At 42.5% G+C, this 12404-nt stretch overlaps 1 protein-coding gene across 22 annotated transcripts in view; it reads right to left on the reverse strand.

The window, feature by feature from the left end:
- Nucleotides 1-8976: 8976 nt before the first annotated feature.
- DST (dystonin) overlaps nt 8977-12404 on the reverse strand; it is a 486590-nt gene continuing 483162 nt past the window's right edge. For all 22 annotated transcript variants that reach the window (XM_090034292.1, XM_090034349.1, XM_090034342.1 and 19 more), the window contains one exon: nt 8977-10226. In XM_090034292.1, coding sequence (XP_089890418.1) covers nt 9961-10226 — 266 coding nt within the window. In that variant the 3' untranslated portion in view covers nt 8977-9960. The remainder of the gene's footprint in view (nt 10227-12404) is intronic.

Genomic DNA, 12404 nt, shown 5'->3' on the forward strand with positions numbered 1-12404 from the left:
ATTTTGATCTAATACCTTATTGGCTAAGCAGACTTAGACACCCAAGTGAAATTAATTCAAGTAATAAAAATCCCATGAATCCATCTACTTTTGCAACACACTGTCATTTTACCTTTCATACCAAACCATAGGAATGTGACTCAAGCAGGGTGGATTAGAATTGTTACACATGTAACAGATAGGATAGTTGATGGCCCCTTTATTCTTATCCATAGTTGTAAGGCATTTCCTGTGTCATACATAGTGTGTCAACATAGTCAACATAGTGTGTCACTTGTCCAGTGAAGACTTCTAACTGTGCACTTCTGATTGAGAATCCTAAGAGGGGCAGCCACCTTCCTTCGCCCTGTATAAATTTCCTCACTACAATCTAATACCATGTGAGGTTTAGTAAAACAATAATATAGAAACAGTCATAGAAATAAAAGGAAGGGTTTGTATATGATACCACTCCTTACACTCTGCTAAAGTTAGTATAACTCAAAACTAAGCTATGTGATGAGGCCCAATGGCCAACAGCTGTGCTCCTTCAGGTACATTGGAGCTGCCTGTGTTAATGGTAAAGATCTCTGTACAGAAGAAAGTTTTCTTAGGTTTTATCCAAAACAACAAAAGTGAGACCCATAGGAACTATGGACCATCACAAACCTCTTTCTCCACAAGTGCAAAGCACACTTGCTAATACAAAAACACATAGCAAAATGAAGATTTGAAAACAAAAATGACCAGAGCTTTAAGATGCGAAAAAGGATGAACACTATGACTGATGTTAATTGCAACACTCAATACATACCTGATAGGTACTCAGATGATATGAGATTAACAGCACAACCTCATCACTTTTAATAACAGGGCCAGCAAGACACAAAAAGTTCATTTGACTTCTCTAAACTGATCTCCCTACAAGGAATCAGAGCTAAGTTCTCACTAAGCTGCCATGTCAAAAAAGTGGAGCACATTTCCACAGCCAAAGCCCTCCAACAGGCACTGACAATGAACCCAGATTCTCTGCCAAGGATGTATTTTCCTGGGTTATGTCCACTGGGTTATGTCCATGTCTGAGGTCACAGGCTGACCTCAGAAACTGCCAGATCTATGGAGCTATTGTCTTGCTATCACATAACAATCCATCAAATAAAGCAGAGCTCAGCCTGCCAGAGCAATGTGCATCTCATCCTGCTGAAATAAATGGCCTTTCCATTTCAAGACAATTGGGTCAGGAAACCAAGGCCTGTTGCTACAGATACTTAGCCCTCCCAGTGACCCTTAATTATTGGTTGGCAGGAGAGCACACTTTGTACCTTGCAGGCTCCATCTCTAATTGCAGGAGACAAAGCGGCAGATAATGGGACCTTGAGGCCTTCAATGTAAAATTTGGCCGACATGGTGCAGAGGGTTCACTCAGCCGCCCAGGGTCTGCTTCAGAAACACCAGCTCTGTCCTTACCACATACCTTTTTCCATCCTCAGCAGATCTAGACATTTGGGGAATTCTTCTCCTAGCAGATCCCCTGCAATTAGCTATGAGTTCTGCCAACATTTTAGTCATGGGTCTTTATAGCATATACTGGATAACTGAGACTTTGGGCCAGTATTGCCTTTGTTTATTTTACCAGATGAAATCACTGCAGTATTTTTAGAGTTACAGCTCATTTCACTTGACACAAAGTGAGAGCTCAGATGAGAAGGTGAGCTCTCCCTTGTATGGAAAATGCAAAGGCTACAGAATAGCAGGAACTAATTCAAAGATTTAGACTTAATCAACTGCACCCTGTTAATTAGCCAGAGGGTTTCATTAGCTTGGCAGAAAACAAGACAACAAAGAGGAACAACACAAATAAAATGTGAGATTAAATACAAATTAATCTTGGTTTTATCACATTTCCAGGTTTTGATAGCAGTAGAGTAGGTAGGAAGCATTATGCTATGAAAAGAAACTGCACAGAATATTCTGTCTGTCTCAGTAAGTAACCACATCAGTGGACTTGCGAAGGTCTTTCAAATTTTGAAAGCAATGTGGCCAAGCTAACAGTCCTCCCGAGTATTATCGAAATAATGAGTAACCACCTCAGGAAAAGCCACTATTTCCAAGCTGCCAGGCATCCTCAAATAGCAGGCAGCTGTGCAATACAACCTTGGCAGAGACAATGGAGTCATTCTGAATTGTGAAGTTCAGCGTGAGTTCAGGAACTACAGAGCTCACACACCCAAATTGCCATCTGTTTGCAGAAAATATCATTTAGGCTTTTGTTACAGACCAGCACTTGGGTTAGAGAATGCAGCTTTCTTGCTTACATCCATAATACCACAGATTTATTGAAAAATGAGAAACAAACTGACGATGAAAATATATTCAGGAAGGAAAATGAAGTCAGTGAGCAAAAGTTGTATACATTATTCCCACCAACTCTCAGAAACCTGTGTTCTCCCTGTACTTAAACTAGAACTAAAGCTTACATCTGCTACCAATGGATTCAATTCTCCCCTGCCCTACCTTCTAGAGACTTGGTGACTACTGAGCAAGCTGAGTATGACACACAACTGTCCTGATTTTGAGCATTTTATGCTCCCTTTGTACACAACTACATAAGGTGTATGGCACCAGAGTATCAATGCCAGATCTGTGTTCCCTTCTTGTATCTCATCTCCCATAATCTATGAGCTTGCATCCAAAGCAAAGCAAATTTTAAATTAATTAATTTCCACTTCCCCTAAGTAATAAACTATATACAAGCTTAGTTTCAAGCACTCATAGAAAACGACTGTGGCTAATGGACTATATATATTCAGTAAATAGTCACTGGATAAATAACTTGATTGTTTTGCTTTGCCTGCATTTTTAAAAGTCCAAGTGCAATTGGTCTTAAACAGAACACAACAGAAATAAAAAATGCAAGTAATTGTTTGAGCCTTTGGGGAGTTCCATTTATTTTATCTCATTGTGCTTTTTGTAAATAGGACATTTGGAAAGAGGGAAGTGGCTTATATCACCGACTACGTCAGACGTTCCCTATATCTGGACCTGGCCGTCCCCTGCCTTGTAATCTATGTGCAAGCTAACACAGAATAAAGAAGGAAAAGATTTTCATACCCACTTCCTACAAGTATAAAGGGAAGCACCATGGAGCCAGGACTCAAACTGATTTTCCTGCTGAAGTAATGGGGACATTTTCAAAATGTCTACCCTCTTTAGAAGTACAAGTCCCCTTTGAAGCCTACCTGTAATGCTGCACTGTTTATATTGGCTAAATATGGTAAGACAGAATGCTTAAATATGAAGAGACGGGGGCTTTATACATCCCTATGATTAACTTAGGATGATAAAACAGTGCCTTGGTGATTTAGGTGTTCACATCCCCTTAGCTTTCAGTCATTCTTTAGGCTTTTTAAACAGCCTGCCCCATGCTATATTTAGACAGGTAATAAACTGTGTTTAGGAAATGAATCTGGATTTTATATCTTTTACTTCCTGCATGAAATTACCAGCATTTCATTAGATACATTTTACACTACTAGAATTTTCATAGATTTCATAGACATTAGGGCTGGAAGGGACCTCAGAAGATCGAGTCCAGCCCCCCACCCAAAGGGCAGGAAGTCAGCTGGGGTCATAGGATCCCAGCAAGATAAGCATCCAATTTACTCTTGAAAGTGTTCAATGTAGGTGCTTGAACCACCTCCGCTGGCAGACTGTTCCAGAACTTGGGGGCTCGGACAGAAAAGAAATTCTTCCTTATGTCCAGCCTGAAACGGTCTTGTAGTAGTTTATGACCGTTTGACCTCGTCATCCCTTGGGGCGCTCTGGTGAACAGACATTCCCCCATATCCTGGTGGTCACCCCTGATAAACTTATAGGTGGCCGTCAGATCACCCCTGAGCCTGCGCTTTTCCAGGCTAAAGAGCCCCATGGCTCTCAGCCTGTCGTCATACGGTCTGTTTTCCTGACCTCTGATCATGCACGTGGCTCTTCTCTGGACTCTCTCAAGCTTCTCCACATCCTTTTTGAATTGTGGAGCCCAAAACTGGATGCAGTACTCCAACTGCGGCCTCACCAAGGCCGAGTACAAGGAGAGAATGATGTCCTGGGATTTGCTTGAGAAGCATCTATGGATGCAAGCCAGCATTTTGGTCACTTTACTAGCTGCAGCATCGCATTGCAGGCTTATGTTCATCTTCTAGTCAATGATGACCCCCCAAGTCTCTTTCTTCTGTAGTGCTAGCCAGCGTAGTACTGCAAAGCCTATAAGGATGCTGCAGGTTTTTCTTCCCAAGGTGGAGAACCTTGCATTTTTCAGTATTAAACACCATCAGGTTCTCATCCGCCCATTTGCTGACCCTGTCCAGGTCAGCCTAGATCGCCCTCCTATCTTCTGGTGTGGATGCTGTCATGGAAATTTTTTGAGTATGTGCTGCCAGCACAGAAGAGGTTAAACTGACATGCGCAGTTTGAAGCTGTGAGTGGACAGCTCACCCAGTCCTTGCCCCCTGGGTGACCTGTGGAGCTGTCAATCATTGCTGACCTACTTTCCCCACAGACATGCTCAGATTGTGTCAGCTCCTGACTGAGAGCATGCTCAGTCAGAACCTGACATGAGGTAATCGGACTAGAAATTTCTCTGCGGAGAGCACGCTGATTGGTTACTAAATTGATATAAAAGTTCTGTGAGCCCCTCCCTCGGGGGGAGATCGCGTGGACTGGAGACAGAGGCTGCTGCTGCAGGGACTGTTCTCTGAGTCAGGCTTCAGGGCCTATTGATCTCCTCCTTCGATGGCTTAGTACTCGTTGTATTGCGGTTTTGACTACGTTCATCTGGCTTCCTGACTTACCTTTCGAACTGATTAACGGCTTACGATTTCGGATCACCCTCTGGACTTTATTTAACCCGGTTCTGAATCATCGACCTCGGCTTTCCTCACCAACTACGACTCTGCTCATCCCTCCAACTGACGTCTCCGCTGCTTCACCTTCTGGCTACTGACCTCGGCTTTTCTCATTCGACCACCCGATTTGTCCATTGCTGTGGACTGGCGTCACGCGGTTCATCATCACCGTGTTACAGTTCGTTTTTGTTTTATGTTATACCCATTTATGAGCTGTTGACCAGCCCTGGGACTAGGTCTTCGGACTGAACCTCGTGGGCCAACAGACCCCTTTGTTGTTAATTGTTTGTTTGTGTTCCAACTGTAACTGAAGACCTTTCTGCCTACGCCTGAAGCGTAAGTCAAATAAATTCACCTGTCTTTCTCAATCCGCTCCGAGTCCCTAACTCCAGACTCTACGCCGCTAATCCCACCTGTCCGTATCTAATTGCCACCCCGGCCCACCATGACCTTGGGGCCCGATCCTTCGGTTTTCCCCGACAGATGCTTTGCCCCAAAGTTTGGTGTCATTGGTGAACTTGTCCAGTCTGCTCCTGACTCCAATGTCCCCATCATTAATGAAGATGTTGAACAATATGGGTCCAAGGACAGAGCCTCGGGGGACCCCACTGGTCACAGGGCACCATGATGACTGCTATCAATTACTACTCTCTGCGTTTGACCACGGAGCCAATTTCCCAGCCAGCGGATCATGGTGGACCCAAGGCCACAATTGGCCAGTTTTGCCAAGAGGTGATCATGGGATACCAGATGAAAGGCTTTTTTGAAGTCAAGATACATGACATCAATCTCTTCTCCCTTGTCCAGGTGATAGGTCACCTGGTCATAGAAAGAAATGAGATTGGTCAAGCAAGACCTACCTGCAACAAACCCATGCTGGCTATCCCTTAGGATGCTGGCGTTGGCCAGTCCACTAAGGATGGCCTTAATAAACTTTTCTAAGATCTTCCCTGGGATAGAAGTCAGGCTGATGGGCCTGTAGTTAGCCAGATCCACTTTCCTCCCTTTCTTGAAGATAGGCACCACATTGGCCTTCTTCCAGTCTTCGGGCACTACACCAGAGCGCCAGGAATTTTCAAAGATCTGTGCCAGGGGCTGGGCTATGACGCTCGCCAGCTCCTTGAGTACCCTGGGGTGCAGATTGTCAGGGCCAGCTGACTTGAAGGTCATCAAGCTTATCAAGGTGTTCCTTCATGAGGTCAGCATTAATGGAGGGCAGGGATCTCCCTCACCCAGACCTCCCTGTTCCGTAGCGGCCATGGGCATCCCATGGGACTGATGAAAGGCCGACGCAATGACCGATTTTTATACCTCTTTCCATGTAACCCAAGCCCACTGCTGAGAAAACACTCCATCCACTTGTCTTTCCTCACATTCGTTGTTCTCAGAAGTGTTGTGTGCTTACTTTTAGGAATAAGTTCAGGGATGCTCTCAGGCCTGTATCTCTGAGAATGATTTTGTGATAGCCCAACACCCCTCTAATGGAGACTGCATGGCACTTTTTCATCATATGGCATGTGTAAGCGGGGGAGCAAGTGAGCTGGGCTTGCTCCTCAGCAGCAGTCTCAGGATCACCACAGAGGGGGTGTCTATGTGTCCCAGTGTCTAGGTGGAAGGTTTCAAAGTCTATACTTGCACACTGCACAATGCAGCACTCTCTACCTAACCCAGCTCAGATACAGGAAGCCACATAAGTGCATTATTTACGTCTCCTGCAGCCTTTAAAGTTAATTCATTCTGTGAAATATATTCTTATTCTAGCAAAAGAGATTAACTCAGCAATTCAAAACCAGAGTGCCGGGGGACTCCAGGGTGCTGTGAGATTTTTAGAAGGATGCCATAGGAAGTATGAGGAGATAAGCCAGACTCAGGTAATCTTCTAACTGGCTGCTCCTGGCCCCTCTGCATGAAAGTAAGTACTGTAATAAATAATTACTTTTGAAACAGGGTGCCACTCAATTCACAAAAGTTATGGAGGGTGACTTGACTCTAAAAAGTTGAGAACTACTGGTCTAACTGCCCTACAGGCCTCTTGCTTAGACTCTTCCAAGTATTGCAAGACAGACCATTAGTTTCCATTTCAACATGAACCATTACCTTTCCCAGAAAGGGCTGCGAACATATTTTACCCATTCCCTTTGCCCTCATCATTATGTATCAAGCTGCTCTATGTAATACAAACAATTCGTCTTTTATATTTTGCGTTCATTCACTTGCTGTCTTGTCTACTGGGAGCTACCAGAGCTGTTATCATGAAATGACCAGAATAAGGTGTCTGTTCTGCTCCCCTCCCTGGAAAGGTATATCATCCCATAAGTCCATTCACCATTTCTAGCAGTTGTATAGTATGGTGTGTGGATAACTGTGCCGAGGCCTCTCCAACCAGTCTGTGAACCCACTGTATGATAGTGTTGCAGACCCTTCTCTAGGGAAAGCAGCTGTGGTCTGCTACAAGGGGCATAGGCCAAGTGATAGAAATGTATTTTGAAGTGATACCGACTTACAGTTCAAGATAGCTGATAATGCATGATGGGGTATTTTGCACTGCATGGAGTAGAATTTGTTTCTACTTGCTTCCTTTTTCCAAAACATGAAAATTACACCCAAAGAAATTTCTCGGTTGATAAAACATGGTTTAGATTATAAAGTGAAGCAGCTGAAAGGTAAGATGTGTCAAGTTGAAGCAGTTGAAAGGTAGGATTATATTATCACATAATGAAAGGCTGTCTCATAATCCAAAAACGTGGGGGCGAGGAGGAGGGGTGAAGGAAAGCTTCATCAATCTGGTGCTTATACATTCCAAAATACAGGAATCTTAAATTTTAAAATGATCCCTATTCTTTCCATCCATAGATCAGAAAGCACTTCCTAGGGGAGGTTGGTGCCATTGTCCCCCATTTTACAGAAAAAGAAACTAAGACAAGTAGAGCAAATAGTGCAATCAAGTAATAGGACCAAAACCAATGGCCAACTCAGGAACTGACTCGTTTCTAGTCTTTGTTCTATGCTCTGTGCACTAGACAACGTGGGCTCCCACAATTACTGCTGTTTTATTCAATAGGGGTCCTGCTTCATTCAATACACACACACGAGGTGCACAATAATCCAGACCCTCTTAGCAGGACATTTTTTTAAGCTATTTGGCAAGCACTCACCTGTTCTTCTGAAACCTGTCTCACTACAGCTCTGACTAGCCACCTTTTTCCTTAACTGCCCCATTAACTCCTCCAGTAGCTGCTATGGTGGTTAAGAAAATGTGACGCAGTCTCTTCTGAACTTGCATCCCCGGCCTTTTCCCCAGGGGCTCACGCTTGCTGTATTTCCCTTCCAGTCCTCAGCTGGAGGTTTGTTTTACTATCTCTGTTCCACAAATATACGTTGTGGTTTGATGAGTCTGCATGCACCTTGGGTAAAATCCTGGCCCAGCTGGAATTTTGTCTTTAACTTCAATAAAACTAAAATGTAGCCTGATTGAATGGTATGCTCTTGCATCTTCTAAGGATTTTGATTGTATATCTGTGTCTGCTAAAAACCAGTAAGATCACTTCAGAAGTGGATGGAACCTTCCAACCCAACTGCGGATGAATGGCGGGGGGAGGTTTGGAGATAATTAGGAAATCCAGATTAAATCATCAATACATTCAGGTAATTCTCAACAGCATCCTTGAGCAGCAGGAGCACCTGTGAGATGATTCAGGTTTGGCATTGCGACAGGACAAAGCATAGCTCTGTTTGGCCTTACAGAACCAGTTGAATTGCTCAGAGTTTTCTACACACGAAGAACAGCTCTCCAGTATGTATCATTTATCTAGCCAGGAAATCCAGGCTAGTCCCCTGGTGATTAAAAATATCTGGAATTTCTGGGGATTTAGTTTATAGTTGCGGTAACATCTACTTGGCCAGTCTACTCCTGTTTAGCTGCAGTTACATCTTTTCCCATAAAAAGTGAATGTTTTACTGCTATTAAATGTTATCACAAAAGGGCAAAAATCAATTCTTGACTCTGTCATAGTCTCCCTGTCTTTTATTCATGGCACACTAATGCTATAGTTTAATATGAGACCAATAGTTGTCAACACAAAAAAATTACATATACTTTCATATTATCTGATATGTACAAATTAAGGTTTTATTAAACAAATACAGTAGGTGACCAAACTCTGACTTGAGAATGGGAAAATACATTCAAGTCCATAGTGCTAAGTTAATTATTGGTCATTTCAAATCATTTATGCCCTAAAATATAATGCACAAAATGATCATCCTGTGAAATAAGAAATACATCAGCAATAAAGTTAAGGGACATGTTTATTTCAGAGCTTTCTGCAAGCAAAACTGCTTTGATACAAAATGAGTTCAATGATACAGTGCTACCATCCACTCAAGCAAAAGAAAACCTCACATTTACATGAATGCACTTCATATTGATATTCTTACAGTATAATAGTTCAAATATCCAGAATGTGTCTGGCCTCATTGAAAGCAATGGCACAGAAATGCTGCAAGATATTGGAGTATCATAGTACTGGCAAGTGCTTAAGTAACTTTCTGTGAGTTCTCTGAGAGTTGCTGTATAAATAACCAGAGTGTGAATGTGTTCTGTATTTCTTAGTATTTCTGCCATACATCCTTTAGTGTTTGTTTAATTAGCTCAAAATGTGTAATTGTATCTTTTGGCTTTTTAGATTTTTTTTAAAAGAAAAATCATGAGGTATCCTTTCCTGTTAACTAACGACATAGTGATAGGCCTATTTTATTCAGGTTGTAAAGACTTAACTGTACATTCAGTACACTGTACATTCAGTAATTACTTTTAGTGTACTTTCTACACATTTCTGTGTACAACTGTTAGTTTACATTAAAACTCTTCCCCCCTTTCACATAGGATATGGCATAAACAAAAAAAAACTGACAAAAATTATACTCATAAAATAACAAGACAAATACACAAATAAGGCCATCTGCAGAATTAAAAATCCACCTCTTGCAATATTTCACAATAGTTTCTACATAATATTTTACATCTTACAAACTTAAATATTTAATACACAAGGAAAAGACCTTTACTGAGCCAATCACATTATCTCTTCAAGGACTTGTCCAATTTACTGGCTGGTGGCCTCCTCTGGGGAGTTGGAATTTTGGAAGGCTTGGCTGAGGCTGATCGAGAGCCCCGTCGGGGGGTTGGCCTGCTTGTTGGGGGAACAGTCTCCGACATATCTGAACACACAGACTGGATTTCTGAAATGTCAAAATCAGATGCATCACTGCCTCGGCGGCTACTTGACCTGCTGCCAGCCTTGCTTCCTGCTCGGCTCCCAGGCCTACTTGGAGTTCTTCTGGTTTCTGTTGGGAGATGAAAGAGGTTGTGGAATCTCTGTCCTTGGAGGATTTTAAGACCCGCCTAAAAAAAGCCTTTCCTGGGATGATCTAGTTAGGAACAGTCCTGCTTTGATCAGGGGGTTGGACTAGATGACCTCCTGAAGTCCCTTCCAACCCTAATTGTGTAGGATTCTGTGATTCTATGAGGGAGGCATCTACTGGCATTAGTAATGGGAATTAAACAAGCATTATGGTATTTAGGTGGTTTTTTAAATAGAGGAGCTTAAACAAGCTGCAAGCCATATTTGGAAATCCCTCTGTTACCAGAAACACTCATTGTTGTTCCTTCTCACCTTGAACAACAACATAAAGCCATGATATTTCTCCTAATAAAGAAAAGGGAATGCAAGATTTAATGCTCAGATTCTGAATGGTTAGCCCAGCCACTAGCTTTGCTCATAAAAACTAATTATTCTGGTAGTGTTGATCTACTCATTGGCCTTGCTTTATGCAATTCAGTGATCTACCGGCCCCTTTTTTCACAGTCATTTCATACCTAGATGTGTTCAGATTCTGCTATCTTCTTGTACATCAGGAATTGTTTGCATGCAATTTTAATTGGGCAAATGAATGCACACACTTCAAAATATATGGGCCTCTGTAACAAGCATCTGCACAAGTTTCAATTGTTTCTTCGCTCAAAATGCCTAAAACTGGAAGTCTCAAGAGAAATAAAGGAAATAACAAGCAATTAGGGAATATTTTCAAATTATTTACAATGATTTCCTTCCCACTGTTGATAAATGAAGGAATCAACGAATACAAGATGGGGTAGAGTTTGCACAGTCAATGCACATGTGACTGGACCAAAAGAAATCTCATGAGGTTCAACAAGGACAAGTGCAAAGTTCTGCACTTTGGATGGAACAATCCCATGCATCCGTGCAGGCTGGGGGCTGACCGGCTGGGCAGCACCCCTACAGAAAAGGACCTGGGGGTTACAGTGGACATGGACAATAAATTGAATATGAGCCAGCAGTGTGACTTTCTTGCCAAGAAGGCTAATGGCATCCTGGGCTGCACTGGTGGGAGTGTTCCCAGCAGACCAAGGGAAGCTATTTTTCCCTTCTATTTAGCACTGGGGAGGCCACATCTGGAGTACTGGGTCCAGTTTTGGGCCCCCCACTACAGAAAGGATGTGGACAAATTGGAGAGAGTCCAGCAGAGAGCAACAAAAGTCGGGGGTGAGTGGACTGGGGCATATGACTTACGAGCACAGGCTGAGGGAACTGGGCTTATTTAGTCTAGAGAAGAGGCAACTGAGAGGGGATTTAATAACAACCTTCAACTACCTGAAGGGGGGTTTGAAAGAGGATGAAGCCAGGCTGTTCTCAGTGGTGGCAGATGACAGAACAAGGAGCAATGCTCTTAAGTTGCAGCAAGGGAAGGTTTGATTAGGTTAGGAAGAATTTACTCACTAGGAGGGTAGTAAAACACTGGAACAGGTTACCCAGAGAGACTGTGGAATTTCCATCCTTGAAGGTTTTTAAGACCCAGCTAGACAAAGCACTGGCTAGGATGATATAGGTGGCCCTGCTTTGATCAGAGGGTGGATTAGATAGCCTCCTGAGGTCCTTTCCAACCCTAATTTTCTATGATTCTATGTGATGTTTTTTATGTCAACTGAGTTCATGTGCCTCATCAAAAATGTTAACAGTGACTATCTTATGCAAGTTAAACAGGGTAAACTTTATTTTTAATTATCTGCAAATTGTTTATGACACATATTTTATCTCAATACATCTGGCATATTCCAAAGGCAAAGAAACCACATCTAAACAAAGCATGAGACAGTTTTGTCTTAAAATTAGTAATAACTAAAAATAAGAACTAGCTGGACAGGATTTTTCAGTCACTCTTACTACACTGGACAGAATCTAAGTTATGACAGCTGGCGGAGGTGGCTCTGTGGTTTCTTGTACCCAACCTCATTCTTTGTTTAGATCTGCTCTGGGCACAGGATGGGACACAACCCTCTTTCTTGAACCCCTTTTTTGACCAAGTATCTAATTGGGTAGATGAAGAGAATGTGAAGGACATAATATACTTAGACTTTAGTAGGGCTTTTGACAGAGTCCCACATGATGTTTTCATAAGAAAAATGGAGAAATGTAGACGGCATGAAATTACTCTAAGTTGGTA

The sequence above is a fragment of the Crocodylus siamensis genome, chromosome 1 (assembly GCF_052110815.1).
Source record: "Crocodylus siamensis isolate JL-2025a chromosome 1, ASM5211081v1, whole genome shotgun sequence".
Taxonomy (NCBI): Eukaryota; Metazoa; Chordata; order Crocodylia; family Crocodylidae; genus Crocodylus; species Crocodylus siamensis.